This window comes from Strigops habroptila, chromosome 19 (genome assembly GCF_004027225.2).
Source record: "Strigops habroptila isolate Jane chromosome 19, bStrHab1.2.pri, whole genome shotgun sequence".
NCBI classification, from domain to species: domain Eukaryota; kingdom Metazoa; phylum Chordata; class Aves; order Psittaciformes; family Psittacidae; genus Strigops; species Strigops habroptila.
Window position 1 is genome coordinate 4,621,065 of NC_044295.2, and position 17,780 is coordinate 4,638,844.

Genomic DNA, 17,780 nt, shown 5'->3' on the forward strand with positions numbered 1-17,780 from the left:
ATCATCCAGGCTCCCCTGCACCACCCATTGCTGTATCCTACCCTCCCCAGGACACACATCCCCCAAAACAGTGCTCTCCTCTCTCATTTCAATCCCCCCTGCTCTGCTCCATCACCTCTGCCCCTTCCACCACCTTGCTTAGAGAAAACCCACCCTCCCAGTAGGACCCCCACCTCCTCCATGACTCAGTTTACCCCTGTTATGACCAAGTGCCCCCAGCATGGCCCCACTGTATGGAAGGACCAACATCCACCTGCCTCACATCCCCTCTTTGTCTCAGGAGCATCTCCCTCACAAGGAAGCTCTGAAGCCCCTTCCACCCCATCCCTACGGGAAGGGGAAAGGGGCTCTCACCTCCCTCCTCCTTCACCAGCCAGTTTATAAAGGGCGGCCTTCCCTTTCCCCCATCCCTCTGCCAGAGTCCTGGAGCCAAATCCCCGAATACACAAACCCTCCTGCAAATTGCAGCTCTTCGCTTGGGAGTGTGGGGGGCAGAGAGCGGAAAGCTGAGTCCAGGGAGGTTCCTGGACCGGTGGGAAGTTTCTGCTGCAAAAGATGCTGAGGGAGGGATGGAGAAAGGGGAAAGAATTCGATAACTAGAGTTGAAAGGCACTAGGGAGGTGGAGGAAGGAAAAGGGGAGGAGGAAGAGGAGGAGGGAGAGAGGGGGGAGTGAGATGTAGCGGGGAGGGATGTAGCCCATCGCCAGGCGAGCCGCAGGGTGGGAAGCCAAAGCACCGGCTCCGAGGAAGGTTATAAAAGGCAGGAGCGGGTGGTTGACGCGAAAGGTACCCGCCCGCCTCCGAGCAGCCCCGCTGGGACCCGGACACGCTCCTTTGCACAGAGCCCGGAGGATTTTATCCCCGACGGCAGAAGGAGCCGAGCGGGAGCGGGACCGCTGCCAGCCATGCCCCGGGGAGCTGGGCGCAGCGGGAGCTAAGAATGGTGCCCAGCCTGCATCCTGCCCTCCTCCTCCTCCTGCAGGTAAGATGCTTTTAAGTCTTCATCTTCCAGCAGAGAACCTTCTGCCTCCCTCCCCATCGCCCCTCTGCACCCTGAACTGCTAGCTTTCTCAGCAGTGACTTTTCCATTTCTTGGAAGGAAGGGAAAAGTAAAAGGAGAACCTGGCACACAAAGGGCTCTGGGGAGAATTCCTCCAGTCCAGGGCCATGGCAAGAGCTGACAATGCCCCCAAAGCAGTGGGGACACCTGCATCCAGGTCCTCCTGAGTGCAGCCCAGCCTCCCAGTGAAACCAGTTCCTCTTAGGCTGCTGGAGTGCGATGGATCAGGGCAACACAAATGCAGTGCCTAATTGTAACCCCCTTAACTGCTTTTCTAAAGCAACCTCTCCTTTCACCCCCCACCCACAAAGCACAAGACTTTCCTCTCTATATTGCTGCTGGTGGAACTGTAGCCACTGCTAATTCTGCAGCTCTGCACAAAATGCAAATGCTTTGCAGAAGCAATATTCCTCCTCCCCGAGAGCTCATCAAGAAAGGAAATGTTTAAATCCCAAACCCTGGGGAAATGAGGAGACGAAAAGGTTTCCAGTGAGATCTTGGGCATTATTCGAACAAACCTATGTAGGCACTTCAACAAAATGATCAGGTTCTTTGTTAAACTGCTGTGTCAAAGAAAGAAATCTGCCTGGTTCTCTGCAAAATGCTGTCTCAGTGGCCCAGTTGTGACTGCAGAGTTAAAACAGCAAAGGGTCAGCCCTTTCCGTTGCCTCCGTTGGGATTTGTACCCCGCGGGCTGGTTTCTCACTGTGCATCATGGTGGTAAGAGCAGGGAGGAAGATTTGCTGCACCTTTGGGACAGGAAAGTTCTCACCTAAGCAATGGGAAGAGCTGATACGCACCAGGCGACCTCCTTGCCAAGTCGTTGTTGCTTTTAAAAGCTCCTCTTCTCAGCAGCTCCTATAAAACAGGATTAGGGCTGTGCAGGAGCTCTTCTGCAGTTGTATTTCCCAGTTCAGGTTGTTTTTTGGTTCCAGTGTAAGAAATGAAGGTGGGACAGGGCAGGATCTCTTCCTCCCAGCCCAGATCCTCCTTGGCCAATGTGTGGGACACTGCTGGCAAAGCCGCAGACCCAGTGCTATAGGGACAGGGTCTGAGACTGGGACAGCCAAGCGAGCATGACAGCTCCCAGTAGCTATTTGTGTCAGCAAAACGTGGTCTTTAAAGCCCAAAGGTGCTGGGACACTGCCTCCATCCTCAGGCTTGGGGATTTCCCTACCCATCCTTAGGTGTTCCCCAAGGGCAGTCTTGTGCAGATGGGGCTTCCAGAGCTAAACCACTCCTGTGCTGGAGCTGGGACCAGGAAGGAGTCACAAAAACCAGCCCAAGCAAAGAGAATTCTCTCTCAGCCGGCTCCGGAAAGAAACACCCAATCTACAAAACACCCTTTTCCAGTCAAACTATCAGGTTTTTTTCCTTATAAATACATGCATTCAAAATTCAGACCCTTTTCCAGCACAATCCCAACCCTTTCCTCAGGACCGTGAAACTCCATCCTTAAATGAGTGCATCCCTGCGTCCACAGGTACCCACAGCAGCATCCAGCCTGCAAGTTCAGAGACCTGCAGCCCTGCAGCTCCAAGGGAGAGCTCAGCAAGGGTGAAGCTCCTCTGCTTGGGCAAATTCTGTAGCCTGCAGATCCGTCGGCTGGCTGGGTAGACATCCCCCGAGGGGTCAGGCAGACAGACCAGGAGACAGGGAACCAAACTTGCTGCAAAATGCTCTCTGGCACCCTGCAAGTCATTTAAAGAAACTGAAGAAGTGCTTAGAAAGGAAACAGTTCACCTGCAGCTTTGACAGGAACTGATGACATTTCTGGGGCTGGTAAAAGTGTTTGCAAAAGCATTTTATGTAGAAACCAGAGTTTGATGCTGGGGGTGGGGTAGTTTTTCTCTTGATCAGCTCCAGCAGCAAAAGGCCCCAAAATCATCCCACTACCCCTTCACTGCTCAAATCCTTGTGTAAGATGTGGAGCTGCAGTAGCAGGACTCGCTGACCCTGGGGATCGCTTCCACTCCTCACTTTCCTTAAAAGCTGGAGTTGGTTCAGTGTGTATGAAATCATCCCCGTGGTTTCACATCTCCAATGAAGGAGTGAATGGAAATGGCACAGCGTGTTCCCAGAATAGCTGCTCCATCACCATAGGATGAATACACAGAGATACGAGGAGAATCGCCTGCACAGCCAGCTCAACCCTGCTCTGAAACACAGCTCTACTCACCAGAAATCCTGCACAGGGCTGGCCCAGAACTTTGTTGTGAGCAACGAGCTCAAGCTGAGCTCTGAGTCTGCAGCATTTAGAGATGCTGTGTCTCTGGGTTTGTCCTGGTGAACAGTACTTGGACCCAAAGGGAAGCACAAATCATTAGCATAGGGTTCCTTCAACAAACTCAGCCCAGGAACCGTCGTCCAGCACTTGAGAGCTGTCACTCATGAGCAGAGAGCTCTTTCTGACGATGGTGTAACATGCCCAGAGGCCCATCTGTTGTTTTTCCTTTCTCCCTAGCTGTCTTTTGAGCTAATAGAAGAGACCCTCCTTCTCTGCAGTGTCCTGCTTCATCAGTGAGTCACCCACCCAGAGCGAGCGCCTCCATTCAGATGGCACAGGCAAAGGGTGTTGGCCTTTTGCAGACCACAGTCCCCCTTCCACCCCGAAATCCTGTACTATTCACCCTATAAAGGCATTGGCAGATGCAGCTTTGGTGTAGCCAAGCTTTCCCTAGCTGTGAATGCAGATCAACTGAAGGAAAATTACAGGTGAATTAAACAAGTGGATGTTTAGCCCAGGAGATCACCCTAAAACGGTGATGGGTGAAGGAGGGGTCTTGGGGCAGCTGAGATGTGGGTCCTGGGAGGCAAGAAACAAATTCCCAACCCCAAAATAAAAATATCTGTGAATGTGTCACATCGACAGGCTGCAGGAGAGTTTAATGTAACAGCCTGAGAAAAACAGCCCTCCCCTGTGCTTGTGTCCATTGCTCCAACTCCTCTTCAGCAGTCTTTGCTCTGATGCGTAGGAGCCAGTCGGATTCTGTCCCCTTCCCCAGCTTGTTTCTGCCTTTAGCTTCCAATATCGAAATGCCATTATTCTTTTGTTCACCTGTCCCCAAAAATCCATGCCCCTTTTGATAGAGAAATGAAACGAGAATTCTTTATGGCAGGTGAGAGAGATGAGCGCTTAATCCAGGAAAACCTTTCATTGCTCATAAATCAGGTTTTACAGGGCATTTGTTTAACCCTCACAGATATTCTTTTGTTAGGATCTGCATCCAAAACACTCAGAGACTCCAAAGAGAATAAATACACCAAAGCCTCTGTCTACACACAACGGGGCTGACCCTCTAAGACGGCTAAATTCTCACTGCCTGCTCTTCCCCCTGAGGAGCATCAGCCAGAAAATCCCGCCATGGTTCTTGCTTTGAGTCTTATTCTGCTGCCTGTTCTTTGCCTTGATGCCTTGATGCTAGGCAGGGCTTCTGATGTGGCTTTGCAAAAGAGCAAGTGAAGGAGCAAAGAGATGCTTGTTAGTAAAGCAGGGGTCTCTGAGAAACCTGGAGCTTAGGGCATGGCAAAGCAGGTCACTGTCAGGGCTAAGGCAGGGGTTGTGGAGTGGGTCCTCCATGGGCCAGATGATCCCTGGGGGTTTCATTTGTGTCCTGGACTGGGGATGGGACTTATCCAAGTGGAAGCTCTAGAGGTGGAGGTGCAGCTCGCCAGCTGTGGGAGATGGTGCCTGGAAAGTGGAGGAGAGAAGGGCAAAGGGATCCATCAGAGCAGAGTGAAGGCAGGAGACAGGGAGGGCTGGAGGCTCCCTGGCCCCTCCAAACACATTTGAGGGGACAACTATTTCCGTGAGGCTTTTCAAGGCCACCTCTAGCCTATGGCTGCAGTGTTGGCAAGATGTGCTGCTCTGTGCCTCGTGCTGCTGATGTTGCTCTGACATCACGGGTTGGCATCCAACTCTTTCAGCATTCACTTTGGTTTTGAGTATATTGAACACCCAAAGTCGGGGACCTTTTTCTGCAGGCTCGGGGCCAAGAGCAGGCTCCATCCCAGCCTAACACCCCAGGGAACCCCAGCAAAGGTCAAGGGCAGAGGTTGTGCTCAGCCTGTGTGTCCCAGGAGGTCTTTCTTCTTCCACACCAACCATCACAAGGGGCAGCAAGCCCAGCCAAGCCAGGGAGAAGAGCTGATGGAGAGACAGGTCCCGCTGGCCAGGGTGACTCCAGCGTAGCTGGTGCTGATCACCCTCCCAGGGAGGGCTCAGTAGCCACCACCATCCATCGCTCCCGCTGACTTCTCCAGCTTTGTGCAAAACACCGCTTCATCCTGCTAATCCCATCCTAATCCTGCTCTCCAATTACAGCCCGATCCGCAATGGGAAACCCAAGCCCCATCTTAGATTGCTAATTAGGCTATGAGCCATCTATCTCACTGCTCAGAGCTGTCAGCCCTTCCTGCCACGCAGATCTGATCTTGTTTGAGGCACTAAGATAACCACAGGGGGAGAAGCCTGTCTCTGGGTAGCGCAGTGAGGGGGGTTGATGGTTGGCTCAGATGTGAATGTATTAATTAATATCTATGAATTGCTTTGGAGAGGGAAAGCACTGCAGGGGGACATTAATTCCTAATTGTTATTAATTGAATCTTGCTGCTGGGTCAGTGGCAGGTCACAGAGACTGATGCTCTGTGTGTGTGTGTGTGTGTGTTTGTGATTTAGCTGCTTACACCCATACCAGCAGTCAGAGCCTCAGCCTCCTCGTGCCAAAGAGCTGACACTGTCTGAGCCTGCTGTGCTGCATCTCCTGGACCAGGGGACCTCATGGGCACAGGGAATGGCTCCAAAACACCCAGTCACATTGCATCAGGACACAGCTCGTGAGTCCAGATGGGAGCAACCTGCCCCACATGGTGCAGCACAGCCTGAGCGACCTTGGGCAAGTGGTACTCAGTGCCTCGGTTTCCCTTCTGGCACAGCCTTGACTTGCTGGGTGATGGGACACTGACTGCAGCTGGTGTTTGCTGTGGGGAGGATGCAGTAAGCAGTGGATCAGCGTCAGGTTTTGGTGCCTTGAGCCATGCTGCGAGGGTCAGCGTGCTCCGAGGTTGACCCAGCACCATCAACATCTGCTGCGATGCCTCTCTGTGTGTAAAACACAGATGCTAGCAGAGCCTGGAAGGGAGCTGAGTGGATGCTGAGGAAATAGCAGTGGAGTCATTGGTGGCTCCTGATGGAGGAGAAGCTGCTGCCAGTGCGGGGTCTCATGGGGCCCCTGCAGCTCCCAGCAGAACTGTCATCCCCGTAGAGGCACTGACCTCTGTGCAAGGCGTCTGCTTCTAGAAAAGCAGATTGCTTCCTTTCCCGTGCAGCTGAACCCTCAGCTGAAGCTCTCCAGGATCCTGGTAGTCGCAGAGGTGTTCTTTGCTGCAGAGCATGATTTGCCATAGCCTATGTTAAAGCAGGGCTGGGAGGGCAGAGAGACATGGCCCTTCCTTGGCCTGAGCACGACCCTCTGCTGTTTCAGGGCTGTTGAGGCATGTTTGGCTCCAGCCCAGCCAGGCTGGGACCTGCTGGGCACCATGTGGCATCTTACGGCAGCGATGCTCTGGCAGGAGAAGCTCTTCAAGGACGGAGCTTTGACCTGTTCTCTCTGCAAAGCTTTGGAAGGGGTTGAAGCAACCCACAAAGGGCAAAACAGATGGGAGCCCATCGTCAGGGTACCAGATCAGGGTGCTTTTGGCTGGTGCAAATGCATATGCAGCTGCCACATTCCCCAGCTTATCCCCCTCGAGCTGACTGATGGAAGTGGGAAAGATCCTCTGCCTGTCAAGAGCATTGGCCACATTACAGTGAGACAAGACTCAGAGCCTGGTAACAAAAAGCTGTTAGGGTTTGTTCTGTTTTGGGGAACCTTTTTTTTTTCCTCCTTTCTGTCTTTCTTCCTTCTGTAGCTGTTTCAGTTCATTTACAAAGCCTGCAAAGAGCCAGGGACTGACTGCACTCCATCCATACCCCCCTCTAGCTGTAGCTTGGTCAATGTTGCTGCCCAGTGCCAAGACCTCTCCCTGTGTCTGGAAGGAGAACAGGCACTGCCAGGCTGAAGCAGGCTGCGAGTAGGAGAAACACATCCAGTTAACACTTGAGAGCCTGTTCAGAGAGGCAAACCACCCCGGCCCCTGTTGAGAGGAACCCTTGTCCATGCAGGTCGAGCAGGCGCCATCTGCAGGCATCAACACAGAGGGACCCGACCCTGCTACACCTCTCTTAGCCCCTGGCTGGAGTTTAGGTGGCCTCAGCTTTCAGTAAGGAGACCCAGGAGGTGCCCAGCTCCTGCAGGACCAGCAGAACAGGAGCTCCATGCAGCGCCCGCACTCGGGGCAGGGTTTTGCTGCCAGATCCCCTGTGCCATCTGGAGCAATCATAACAAGGAAACTATTCTCAGCTCCATTTATATGTCTGCCTGACATCTCTCTTGCTGTCAAAACCAGCTTCCCAAGGCAGTAAATAGTTGTTTGGAAAAGAGCAAGTGGGTGCTGAGCTTGTCTGTGTCTGCATAAATCCTTCTAAAGCTTTGGTAAGGCACAGGGGATTGCTAGGTGTGCCGGCAACATCAGCCAGTGTTGATACAGCTAAAGGGCAAGAGAAGGACTGTTTTCCCCCTACCCACAGCAGTTTAGAAGGTAAATGGCACTCGGGAAGGGAGATCAGGCAATAGGGACCAGCCTAGTGAGGAAGGTGAAGGTTGTTGTTCATTGTATTAGCTCAGCACAGGAGGGCATCCGAACCCGGCACCCTGGGGAGCTGGGAGCTTGCTCACAAATGGGAAGACTGCAGCCTTTCCTGCCTACAGGCTCGGGTCTGAGTTTCCCAAGGGATCTGTATATGCTTGTATTTCAGGGCATGGCTCTGCTGCTCAATCAGCAGTGAGCGTTCCTCCAAGGGGTTTGGTCAGTCCTTGCAGGGCAGGCTTGGGGTGAGAGAAGTGGAGTTCAGCATCATCCACCATCAGCACTCATCCCCTGAGCATGGGGGTTCAGCCCGTCACCCGTCTCTGAGCTGGAGGAGAAAGTGGGCAGAAACTGCGTTCTGCAAAGCAGCAGGTCCCTTCCTTCCCCCATCTGCCTCCCCGGTGCACCTTAGGTCTAATAGCACCATCCTTCTGCCACCTTCCACTTGCAATTGCCTTCCTCAGCTTTAGTTTCCCCAAACTCTTGCAAAGACACAATCACTCAGTAGTAGCTTTTCCAAAATAGCTCCCCACGCTGACAGAGTTGTTGGAGCTGCAGAGTCACCCGGGAGCTGCTCTGGAGGAGGGATGGAATAGATCCTGGTCAGTGCTTCCGAATATAATGGGGATGTCAGTGTTTGCAGACAAGCGTTTCTCCTGAAAAAAGGCTTTAGCCAGACCCAGTTGTCTGTGGATCAGATCTCCTTAAGGATGTGTATTAACATCTCCCCACTGACAGCTTACAAGGCTGTGATTTTAATAAGGTATTGAAAATCTGAGCATGGTGTCAGGCTCATCATGTTTCTCCTGTCTGCTCTCAGGATTCAAAGATGCTAAAGCTAAAAATGTTGATTAAATTGCTAAAGAGCAGAAGCTTCACAACCCAGCAGGGGCTGTGCAGGGCTGAACTGTGCTTTGCTGAAGGGGATATTTGGTACACGAGAGTTTCTGTGGGTGGAAAACAGAGCAGAGAGCATCAGCTCCACGGCCCCTAGCTGGATAACCCAGTCTGCAAAAGGGTCCATTGTTCAGCTTTGCAGGGCAACAGCCACCAAGACATGGACAAGCTGCCATGTCTTGGGGGGATTGTGGGCTGGGGAAGTGGCATATTCCACATATAATCCTCCCTGTCATCTGCTCTCTTCCCGTGCAGGCATTTCTCCTCTGGGATAGCCTAGTTGCAGCCTCCATCCAAGAGCAGTACTGCGAGAGCTTGTCGCCTGTCACCAACCACACAGGTGAGTGTCCTATGCCTCAGCCCACCCCAGGCATCCCCAGGGAACCCCAGTGGCAGGGATGGGTAGAAGAGGGTGTAGGGGTGTCTCTGGGCTGGTCTGCAGATGCCCAGCTCCTTTCTGGGGGGAGGTGGGATGTGCAGAGGCTGCATTTCCCCCCTATGCTGGCTGCTGCAAACAGCCTCTTTGCAGGGGTCCAGTTGAGGCCGCTAGAAGATGCAGAGCTCAGGAGAGCTAACAATAGAGAAGATCAATGTCTGTTGGGTTGGGCTCAAAGGAAAGGTGGGCAAAGAGACATCTGCCCAGCCCCTGCTCCTGTGCTGCCTGTTCTCTGCCATGCCCAGGGACACCAGGACCTTTGTCCCCTGTGTCCATCCCCTTCTACCATCCCCCTGCCCAGGGATGACAACTGGAGGTTGTGACTTTCTGTAGGGACCACGTCACCAGTGTGGTGTGGTCACCATATGCTCAGGGCTTGGCCACCCTCCATCCCCTAGCACTCCTAGATGTGTGCCATTGAGCACTGCGGGAGGTCACCGGCCACAAGGAGCTCCTGGGGACGTGGCCATGGCCCAGCCAGCTCAGCCAAGTTGGGTGAGACCAGCAGAGTCATGGGCAGCTCACTCCTACTCCACACCCATACATGGGTTTGCATCCAGCTGCATCAGGCCCAAGATACGTTTGTGCCAAAACTGGCTTTTAGCCTATATTAAAGACTTGGATCATCTCAGCAGTGACAGGTCTGGTTTAGTGACAGGTTTTGGGGAAGAAAAGGTGGTTAAGGGAGAGGAGAGGACAAAGAGAGAAGTCCTCCCCAGCTCGGGGCTGCTGCAGAGTTCATTTTCCCATGATTGAATGAAGCACAGAGCAGGCACCAAGTAATTGCCCAGCTCGCTCCAGTCCCTGCTGCACTGAGCAGCTCTCTCCGTCAGGGTGATGGATGGCCATGGAGGCCCGGCACTGACGGATGGCTGCCCGCCACCCCACTCCCATTAACAGCAGCATTAAAAACTCCTTCTTCAAAAATCACAGCTTGGCACTAACTGGTTCAATGCTTGGCCAAGCCCAGGCCGCCATGGCCCTTCAAAGAGCATCCCCAGCCCGAGAAATGGAGGCAGAAAGCCAAGGGAGAGCAAGGCTGCCAGTGGAAATGAAAATGCCTGTGTGTCTCTGGCATGGTGCAGAAAGGAAACCTCGTCATCACTCATCTGCTTTGCTCCCTGAAGATTTCATCACTCTGCTTGGCAAGGTGGTTGTCCTTGGCCATGTTAGGCTGTGATGAACGGTATTTGTTTCCTTCTTACTCACCTCCCTGGTGCAACATGTGGCCAGTTCTGTGGACTCTGACCCTCAGAAGCATTGGCCAAGCACCTTGTGGTGCAAGTGAGGAGAATTTCTGCCTTGGCTTTGCGGATGGATATGTCCTACAATTGCTGCCATGCTGAAGCAGTGGGTGCTGCTTCCTGCAACGATTTGCCTTTGCTCAGTAGGGATTTATCAGCATGAATCCAAGCAGGATTTTGTGCACCTCAGTGCCCATCACCCTGGGACAGCCTGACAACATGTCAGGCTTCACATTTCCAGTGCCTCAATGCATCTGACCTGTCATCCCTGAGTAACTCATTAGTTTGGGATGGGACTGGAACACGTGATAGCTACTTCCCGCTTGAGGAAGGGGCTTAGATCAAGAGGCAGAGATGAAACTAATTGTCTTATGTCTGCTGCTTGGTAAGTGGAGCTCAGCACCAGTCTTCGTCCTTGGGGTCCATTTAAGCCCTGCCTGACTCATTCAGTGATTCCTAGGGAGGGACATTTACAAAACTGGAAACTTGGTTTCGAGGCTGTTAATCATGGGGAGGAATTAGGATGATGCTAATGAGAATTGCAGTGAGGCCATGAGACTTAATTTGTTGATTTCTGCATAACCCTTGGGAAGTGGCACATGCTGACAACATGAGCCTCCAGCATGCTGTTTGGCAGGGCGTCCGTTGGACGGACCAAGGAGCCCTGTGTGCAGCATCCCTCCTCCAAACAACAGTCCAGTGTGAGCTCTCTCCTCCTCTCTTGGGTCACCAGACCCTTCATTATTTAACCTCACGTTGTTTAATGAGGATACATGGCTGGACAGGGATATCAAGCAAACCCTCATCCAGGAAGGGGAGCAGCTGAGCCCCACAGAGCTCCCCTGTTCTGTCCTCTTATCAGCATTGATTTATCCATCTTAGTACACTGTCCCCAGTGCAGGGCAACGTCCCTTGACATTGGTGGTCCAACCTCACGTTTTAGGTGTGCGTCAAAAATACCTCTCAGTGAATCATAGAATAGGATCACAGAATCAACCAGGTTGGAAAAGACCTTTAAGCTCATCAAGTCCGATCATTCCCCAGCACTGCCAAGGCCATCACTAACCCATGGCACTGAGGGTCTTGTCTACACGATGTGTGAACACTTCCAGGGACAGTGATTCGCCACTGCCCTGGGCAGCCTGTTCCAATGCCTGAGCACCCTTTGGGGAGGGAATTGTTCCTAATCTCCACCTAAACCTCCCCTGGTGCAGCTTGAGGCTGTTTCCTCTCATCCCATCCCTTGTTCCTTGGGAGAAGAGACTGACCCCACCTCATGAATCCCTGATTCTGGTCAGTGCTGGGACACATGGACATCCACACACAGTTGGCCACTCCATTAGAAAGGCTGCTTTCTTCAGGAGCAGGGAATATATTCTCCTCCGGACAGAAATCAGGCTGGGCTTGAGGTCAATATGGTGCATTAGGAAAGTCAGGTCAGCTGCACCCACAAACATCTGGAAGCCAGAAATTTCCAGGTTAGGCTTGAAATGAATGCAGCGAGGATCAGCATCCCTTGTCCAGGGTGGACAGGTGCATATCCCAAGGGCTCCCAAATTGCCCCAGACCACGAATTTGTCTTCCTGATGACTTCATCTCCCCCGGGTTTGTGCACAGCTGCTTCTCACCTCACCCTGCTACAAAGCCCATTAGGGACGGACAAGGTCACTTCACCCATCAGGGCAAAGCATCCCTGTGCAACTGCAGGACCACTTCCTATCATGGCACTTCCCTGGGGAAGGAGGGGGGAATCTGAGCAGATGGAAAAGCCAATTCCTAATTAATAGATGAGTCTTTTCCAAAGCAGCCCAGCAGAAAGCACTCGAGCGGAGGGAGCTGCGAGTGCTCACTGGATGGTTTTGCCTTTTGTAGCATTCAACCATCAGCCAAAGAGTTGGCACCCAATTGCTAATAGCCCCAGCTGGTCCTGACTGCAGGATTCACTCCTTTAAGCTGTTAAAGTGTTACCACAATAAGTGGTTATCCTTAACCTTGTGTGTGTGCTCAGGAGAGAGCACAGCTGATTCCTTCCCAGGAAAGAAAACTTTCCTGCCACTGCGAGCTCACCTAAGCAAAATGACACAAAAGCTGGGCAGAACTGAATAGAAAGATCTCTCTTTTGTTAACTGGAGGTTTTTTTCGAGGAGAGGAAGGGAGCATAGCTTTGTGTTTAAATAAACCAAATCAAATTGGTCCAAGTACAGCAAAAGCCTGTGGCTGAGAAGCAAAGGAGAGCAGTGAGCGCCGAGAGCGTTTCCTTCACAGGCACTTGATCAAACAGGTTTGGGAACACATTCCACGGTGGGTGACGGTTTGACCAAGAGACTTTCCACCTGCTCTGCTGACCTCCCCAAGGCACTGACACTGCTCCAGCCATCCCTCTGTGTGCTGCTGCTGCTGCTCCAACCATCCCTCTGTGTGCTGCTCCTGCTGCTCTATCCACTCACTGACTCCCCTGGGGAGAGGCTGGGATTTCAATTCATAAAAGTCAAATTAAACAACATCAGCATCTCTTTTCCCTTCAGCCTTGTTGGCATCTCCCTCACCATGGCAGAAATATTAATAAAGGGGCTGAGCAGGGGCTAAAGAGGCAGCAATGAGTCCCGGCAGGGACTTAGCACTAAGAGCAGTGATACTGAGGCAGATTTGGGAACCAAAAAATGTGAGCTCGCCTATATGGAAAAATCAGAGTGGTTTAAGTGTATACTAGTATTGATAAAACCATCCAGCTCCATCATCTAGGAAACATGGATGTCAATAGGAACTTGCATATATTAATACATTTTATTGTAGTGGAGGAGGTGATGAGGTTTTCTGGTCTAAAGCAGTGTCCTGGCACGTCTCAGTGTGAGCGGCAGCTACAGCAGTTGAACTGTACTTTGGACTGGATGCAGTAAAATCATTGCCAGCTACTTTGTTCTTTTGTAGTCAAGCTAGAAGTCTTTGCTAGGAAAACTCTGCCAGTGAAGGATTATGCTGCTTTGCTTACCCACCAGCAAAGCCCAACAAATATCAGGAATAAAACACTTGCTGCAACCTTTGGTAATAAAAAATCGAAACGCTCTCTCCAGGAGATCAAGATATGCCCCAAACCCATCCAACTACATTAGATATTCAGTAAATATATGCTCCACAGAAGCTGTACATGGATCAGTCTTAAGTGACAACACTGAGCAGATGCGTCAGAAACCCATTGCAGAAGCTAGATTTGATGCCTCTTATTTATTCTTCTCCAGAACAGCAGCAAAGACCCAAGGGGACAGCCAATGATGGTGAATAGCAACAAGCTGAAAATTTATTACAAAGACACTTTGCCATCATAATGCTTAATTAGCCGGTGTAATTATTTTACATTGACAATCATGGAACTTGAATGCTTGGGAGGGATGGCTTGGGATTTTTTAAGGACTGGACTCTTACAAAGATAAATAGAAACATCCAGTGCCACTGAAAGCAGTGCTGGAGGTAGGATGTGAGCAAGGACCTAAGTATCTTGAGACAACCACAATTGCTCCCAGGCATATTGAGCGCCCATCCTGACACAGAGGGAAGGCAAGCAGCTCCACCACCCCGATTTCAACCCCATGTTAACACAAATTATCCCCAAGTGCCATTTTCCCCAATGCTTCAAGGTGTTACTCAAGCATTTAGCACCCGAGTGTCTCCGCAGCTGGGATTGAGCCACCCCTCCTTGGCACATCAGAGCCTTGAAATAAAAGCATCCCCTCAAAGCCCCTGATTTGGGGCAATAAGATGTGAAACAGCTCCTTCTGCTCCACCAGTGTGGTGGAGCTGCTCGGGAGGGACAAATGACATTTTGCAGGCTGGCTACAGTGAGCACATTTTGATTAGATGTGGAGGTGAAGCCTTGATTACCAAATGCAAGTTCTGCAGCAGCTCCTTAAGGAGCCCCAGGCTTCAGCCTGCTTGAGAGGCAGCAGCAGCAGCAATGCAGTCACTGAGGACTTCAGGGCTGGCCAGAGATAACTGTGGTTGAGTAAGAGCTCAGGACAGGGAGAGAGATGAGTTAACAGCATCCCAAGACCTTTGATAAATAACCCTATCACTCCCAAGCACGGGAATGAGTCTGTGATTCGTCTCTCCTGGCCCCTTTGCATTGCATGAGGGGATAAGGACTTCACTCTTCAAGCAGCCGTAGTGAGCTGGGGGCACAGCAAGCTAGGTTACTGCACTGGTGCCTAGCTGTACCCAGTGTGAGGTGAGGACATGTTTACCAGCACGGTTATATCAGCACAACCTTGGCTTTAGTCCTCTTCATACCATCCTAGCAATGGTTTGACGGTGCATTAACACCGCAGACCTCCTGGCACCAGCTCAAGAGTGGTGCTGGTCCAGGATAAACATGCTCCATCCTCTTTAAATTTGCTCAAAATCCTTTGGCAGATTAGCTGGGACTGGAGAGCTTTACCCTGCCAGGCGTTGCACAGCTGCATGGCTTTAGCCTGGAGCCATCTCGGTGGCCCCTGTGAGTGGTGGAAGCAGCCTGGAGCAAGATGTTTTGTATAAACAGGAGGGATATTGCTATAGTTATCCCGAGACAGTTACTGTGATACAGTTGTTTAAGTCCCTGGACAGGCACTTTTTATCTTCACGAGAAAGGGAATGCTTTATATTGCTTCAAAGCAGCACAACCCAAATGAAACAGGGTGAGAAGGGATTTGAGTGACTTCCCCAGTGCCACATTCCCTGTCTCAAAGCAGGGCCAGCTCCTTCCTACCCCAAATGTCATGTTTCTGTGTAGGAGGGAGCCAAATCATGGGGATTAGTTGCACGTACAAAATACATTGACCTTTCTTGCTGTAAAGCTGCAAAGACCAAAACTGTCTGTGCAGCCAACGGTGCTGAGAAAGCTGGAGCAGACGTCTGCAGAACCTGGGAGAATAATCCCCCTGCAAATACGGATGGGCCGCAAAGCAGATATGAAAGCATTTAGCACCGATACATATAATTTCCATGCTAAACAGTGCTCTAAATGCTGGGAGCCATGTGCCACTGGGGAGCAGCTGGAGCAGAGGGTTGTGCTGGGCAAACGGGACATGGAAGCCCTCCCGGCACTCTTTGCCTTCGCTGTTTTACTTAACCCTTCCCCAGCAGGAGGGGATTTTTTCTTCTCTATGTGCTGGAGAGAGCAGAAAGAGCAGCATCTGCTTTCTGCAGCTTTTCTTCAGCAAGTATTTCTCAGGGTGAGCCAGGGAAAAATCTTACAGCCACCCATAGATTACAAACTGGTGGGACAGACCTCAAAATGCTGCCTATAGTGGTGCTGGAGCAAAGCCCCCTGTGCACACAGGGTGAAGTCCCAGGAACCTCCTACAGCCTGACCTCTGCTCATCCAACTGCATCCCCCAAGCCCGAGCATCACCCCACACCACAACCCCAACCCAGGAGATGTGGAGGGGACCGAGCTCCTGGTGATGCTGCTCCACCTTCACCCCGTGCCCCTGCCATGGTGGGACTGCAAGACCCATCCACTGGGTTTGTCATCTGATGGGTGTCCATAGTGTTTTAATGGGAGTGCCAAGCAGCATTAAATCAAGTGCCTTGGAGAAAAGTGGAGATATTAAATCCAGACTTGAGTAGATGTGTAACAGAACAATGCTGCCTTTGTCTGACCACAGCATCTCCATGAATCTGTCTTGGCTTTGGTTATTAACGGCATTGCCATGGCTTTGTTTTACTGTTGCAGAGAACTGCTGCTGTCACTCTCTGGCTCTGCTGACTTTTAATTACTGAGGCTTCCTGCTTGCCCTCCCTGAGCAATCTGCATCTGTGCCCCAGCACAGCCACTGGGATGCAGGAGGGAAACTGAGGCGCGCGGGGATGGGTTAAAGATGGAGTTTGTTCTCAGCCCCACCGCTCACAGGGTGGGTTTTTGATGACTGCTCTGAGCATTAGCACTGTGCAAGCCTCGTTTTTTCTGTGCTGGGTTATTCCAAGCTGAGCTTTTCCTATTCCAGCTATTCAAGCAAGCTTCTCACCTGGGTGGATTCTCAGAGTGGCTAACAGGGAGAGCACTGGCAATTTAACTTTGTACTTAGTTGAAGCAATCACCCGTTGTCTTTTCTCTACCTGGATGAATATTATAATAAAATAATTTAATATTTATATAAATATTAATAAAGAAATAATATTTTAAACAGAGACTTCATTCTCTGTGACCCTCTATTTTTCTGTCAGATTTGGGTCAAAACGACCAAAGAGCTTAACAAATGCTAATGGATGCAGATAAGCACAGACACGCACCCTACGCATGACTAAATGCACCTCATTTCCTAAGAAAAACAGGCTTAAAACAGTTAAAGTGAAGGTTGCTGCAGCAACCCTACACATTAACAAAGCTAAAAGCAAAGGTCATAGTTAAAATTAATTTCTTACTACAAGCTATGGAAAGCAGGAGGTAGTGCTCACCACGCTCTGATGCTTCCCCAGCTTGGGAGTTGTTTTCCATTGCAAAGGGTGTTTAAAGAAATCCCTCCTTTTCTCTGCACTAAAAATTTGATTTGAGAACAGCCTGAGAGACCAAATTTTCAGATAATTACTGAAAATCATCACGTTAATGATGGTATTTTTCTGTTCAGTCACTCTTTTGTCAGCTCTCTCCATAGGAAGTTTTGGGAAAGGCATCCAAACAGCACCTACCAAGTCCAGGTGGAGGGGAAATGCTGTGTTCTCGCACCCTGAGAGCTGTGAATTGGGGGGGTTTGTCTTAAGAAACGTCAGCAGCACAAACGCCTCTGGTTCAGTGGTTTGCACTAATCTCTGCCCCTTCCAGGGTGTGCTGCCCATCCAGCTGCTGCCTGCCAAGGATTGTATTCTATAGATATTATAGCCGTTGTACTTCCTACCTCACTTTGAGATGGAGCTAGGACATATTTAGCTACAGTACGTGTTGGTCTAAATATACACAAGTCATACATAAAAAAGCCTGCAATCTGGCCTACCTAATGCCTACATTAGCACACTGGTGTAGCTGGAAAAAGCACAAAAATCCTGCTTGAAAACTGAAATAGCAGCAGCAGACTTGGAGTTTTCTTCCTGGAAAGGCTGGAAGAGACCAACGGGAACAGTGAGGAAGGAGAGCTTGCAACCAGGAGGTGTGAGAGGGTTGGAGGGGCTCTGAGGAGTTTCCCACCAGCATCAGGCTGGAGTCACCACTAGGTAAGAGGAAAACCCAGCTCGTTGCTGGCTGTTGTGGGTCTGGATGCCAAAGTCATGGTTGAAGAAAGGAGCAGGGCTGGAAGACCAGAGCCAGGGAGCCCCAAACTGACTTGGGAAACCACATCAGAAAAACAGGCTTATGCTAGAATTGGGCTTAACCCACGTGCTCAGACAGGACCAGGGCAATAGCCATGGCCAGGATGGATCAACCAGCCCTTGGGGAGCCTTGGTACAGCCCCTGTTTTGTGTCTATCATGAGGCTCTTCTTGGAGGCTGA

The 17,780-nt window shown here is 51.0% G+C and overlaps 1 protein-coding gene across 1 annotated transcript in view; it reads left to right on the forward strand.

Moving 5' to 3' along the window:
• Nucleotides 1-664: 664 nt before the first annotated feature.
• CRHR1 (corticotropin releasing hormone receptor 1) overlaps nucleotides 665-17,780 on the forward strand; it is a 28,308-nt gene continuing 11,192 nt past the window's right edge. The window contains exons 1-2 of the mRNA XM_030509027.2: nucleotides 665-982; nucleotides 8,900-8,984. Coding sequence (XP_030364887.1) covers nucleotides 941-982; nucleotides 8,900-8,984 — 127 coding nt within the window. The 5' untranslated portion in view covers nucleotides 665-940. The remainder of the gene's footprint in view (nucleotides 983-8,899; nucleotides 8,985-17,780) is intronic.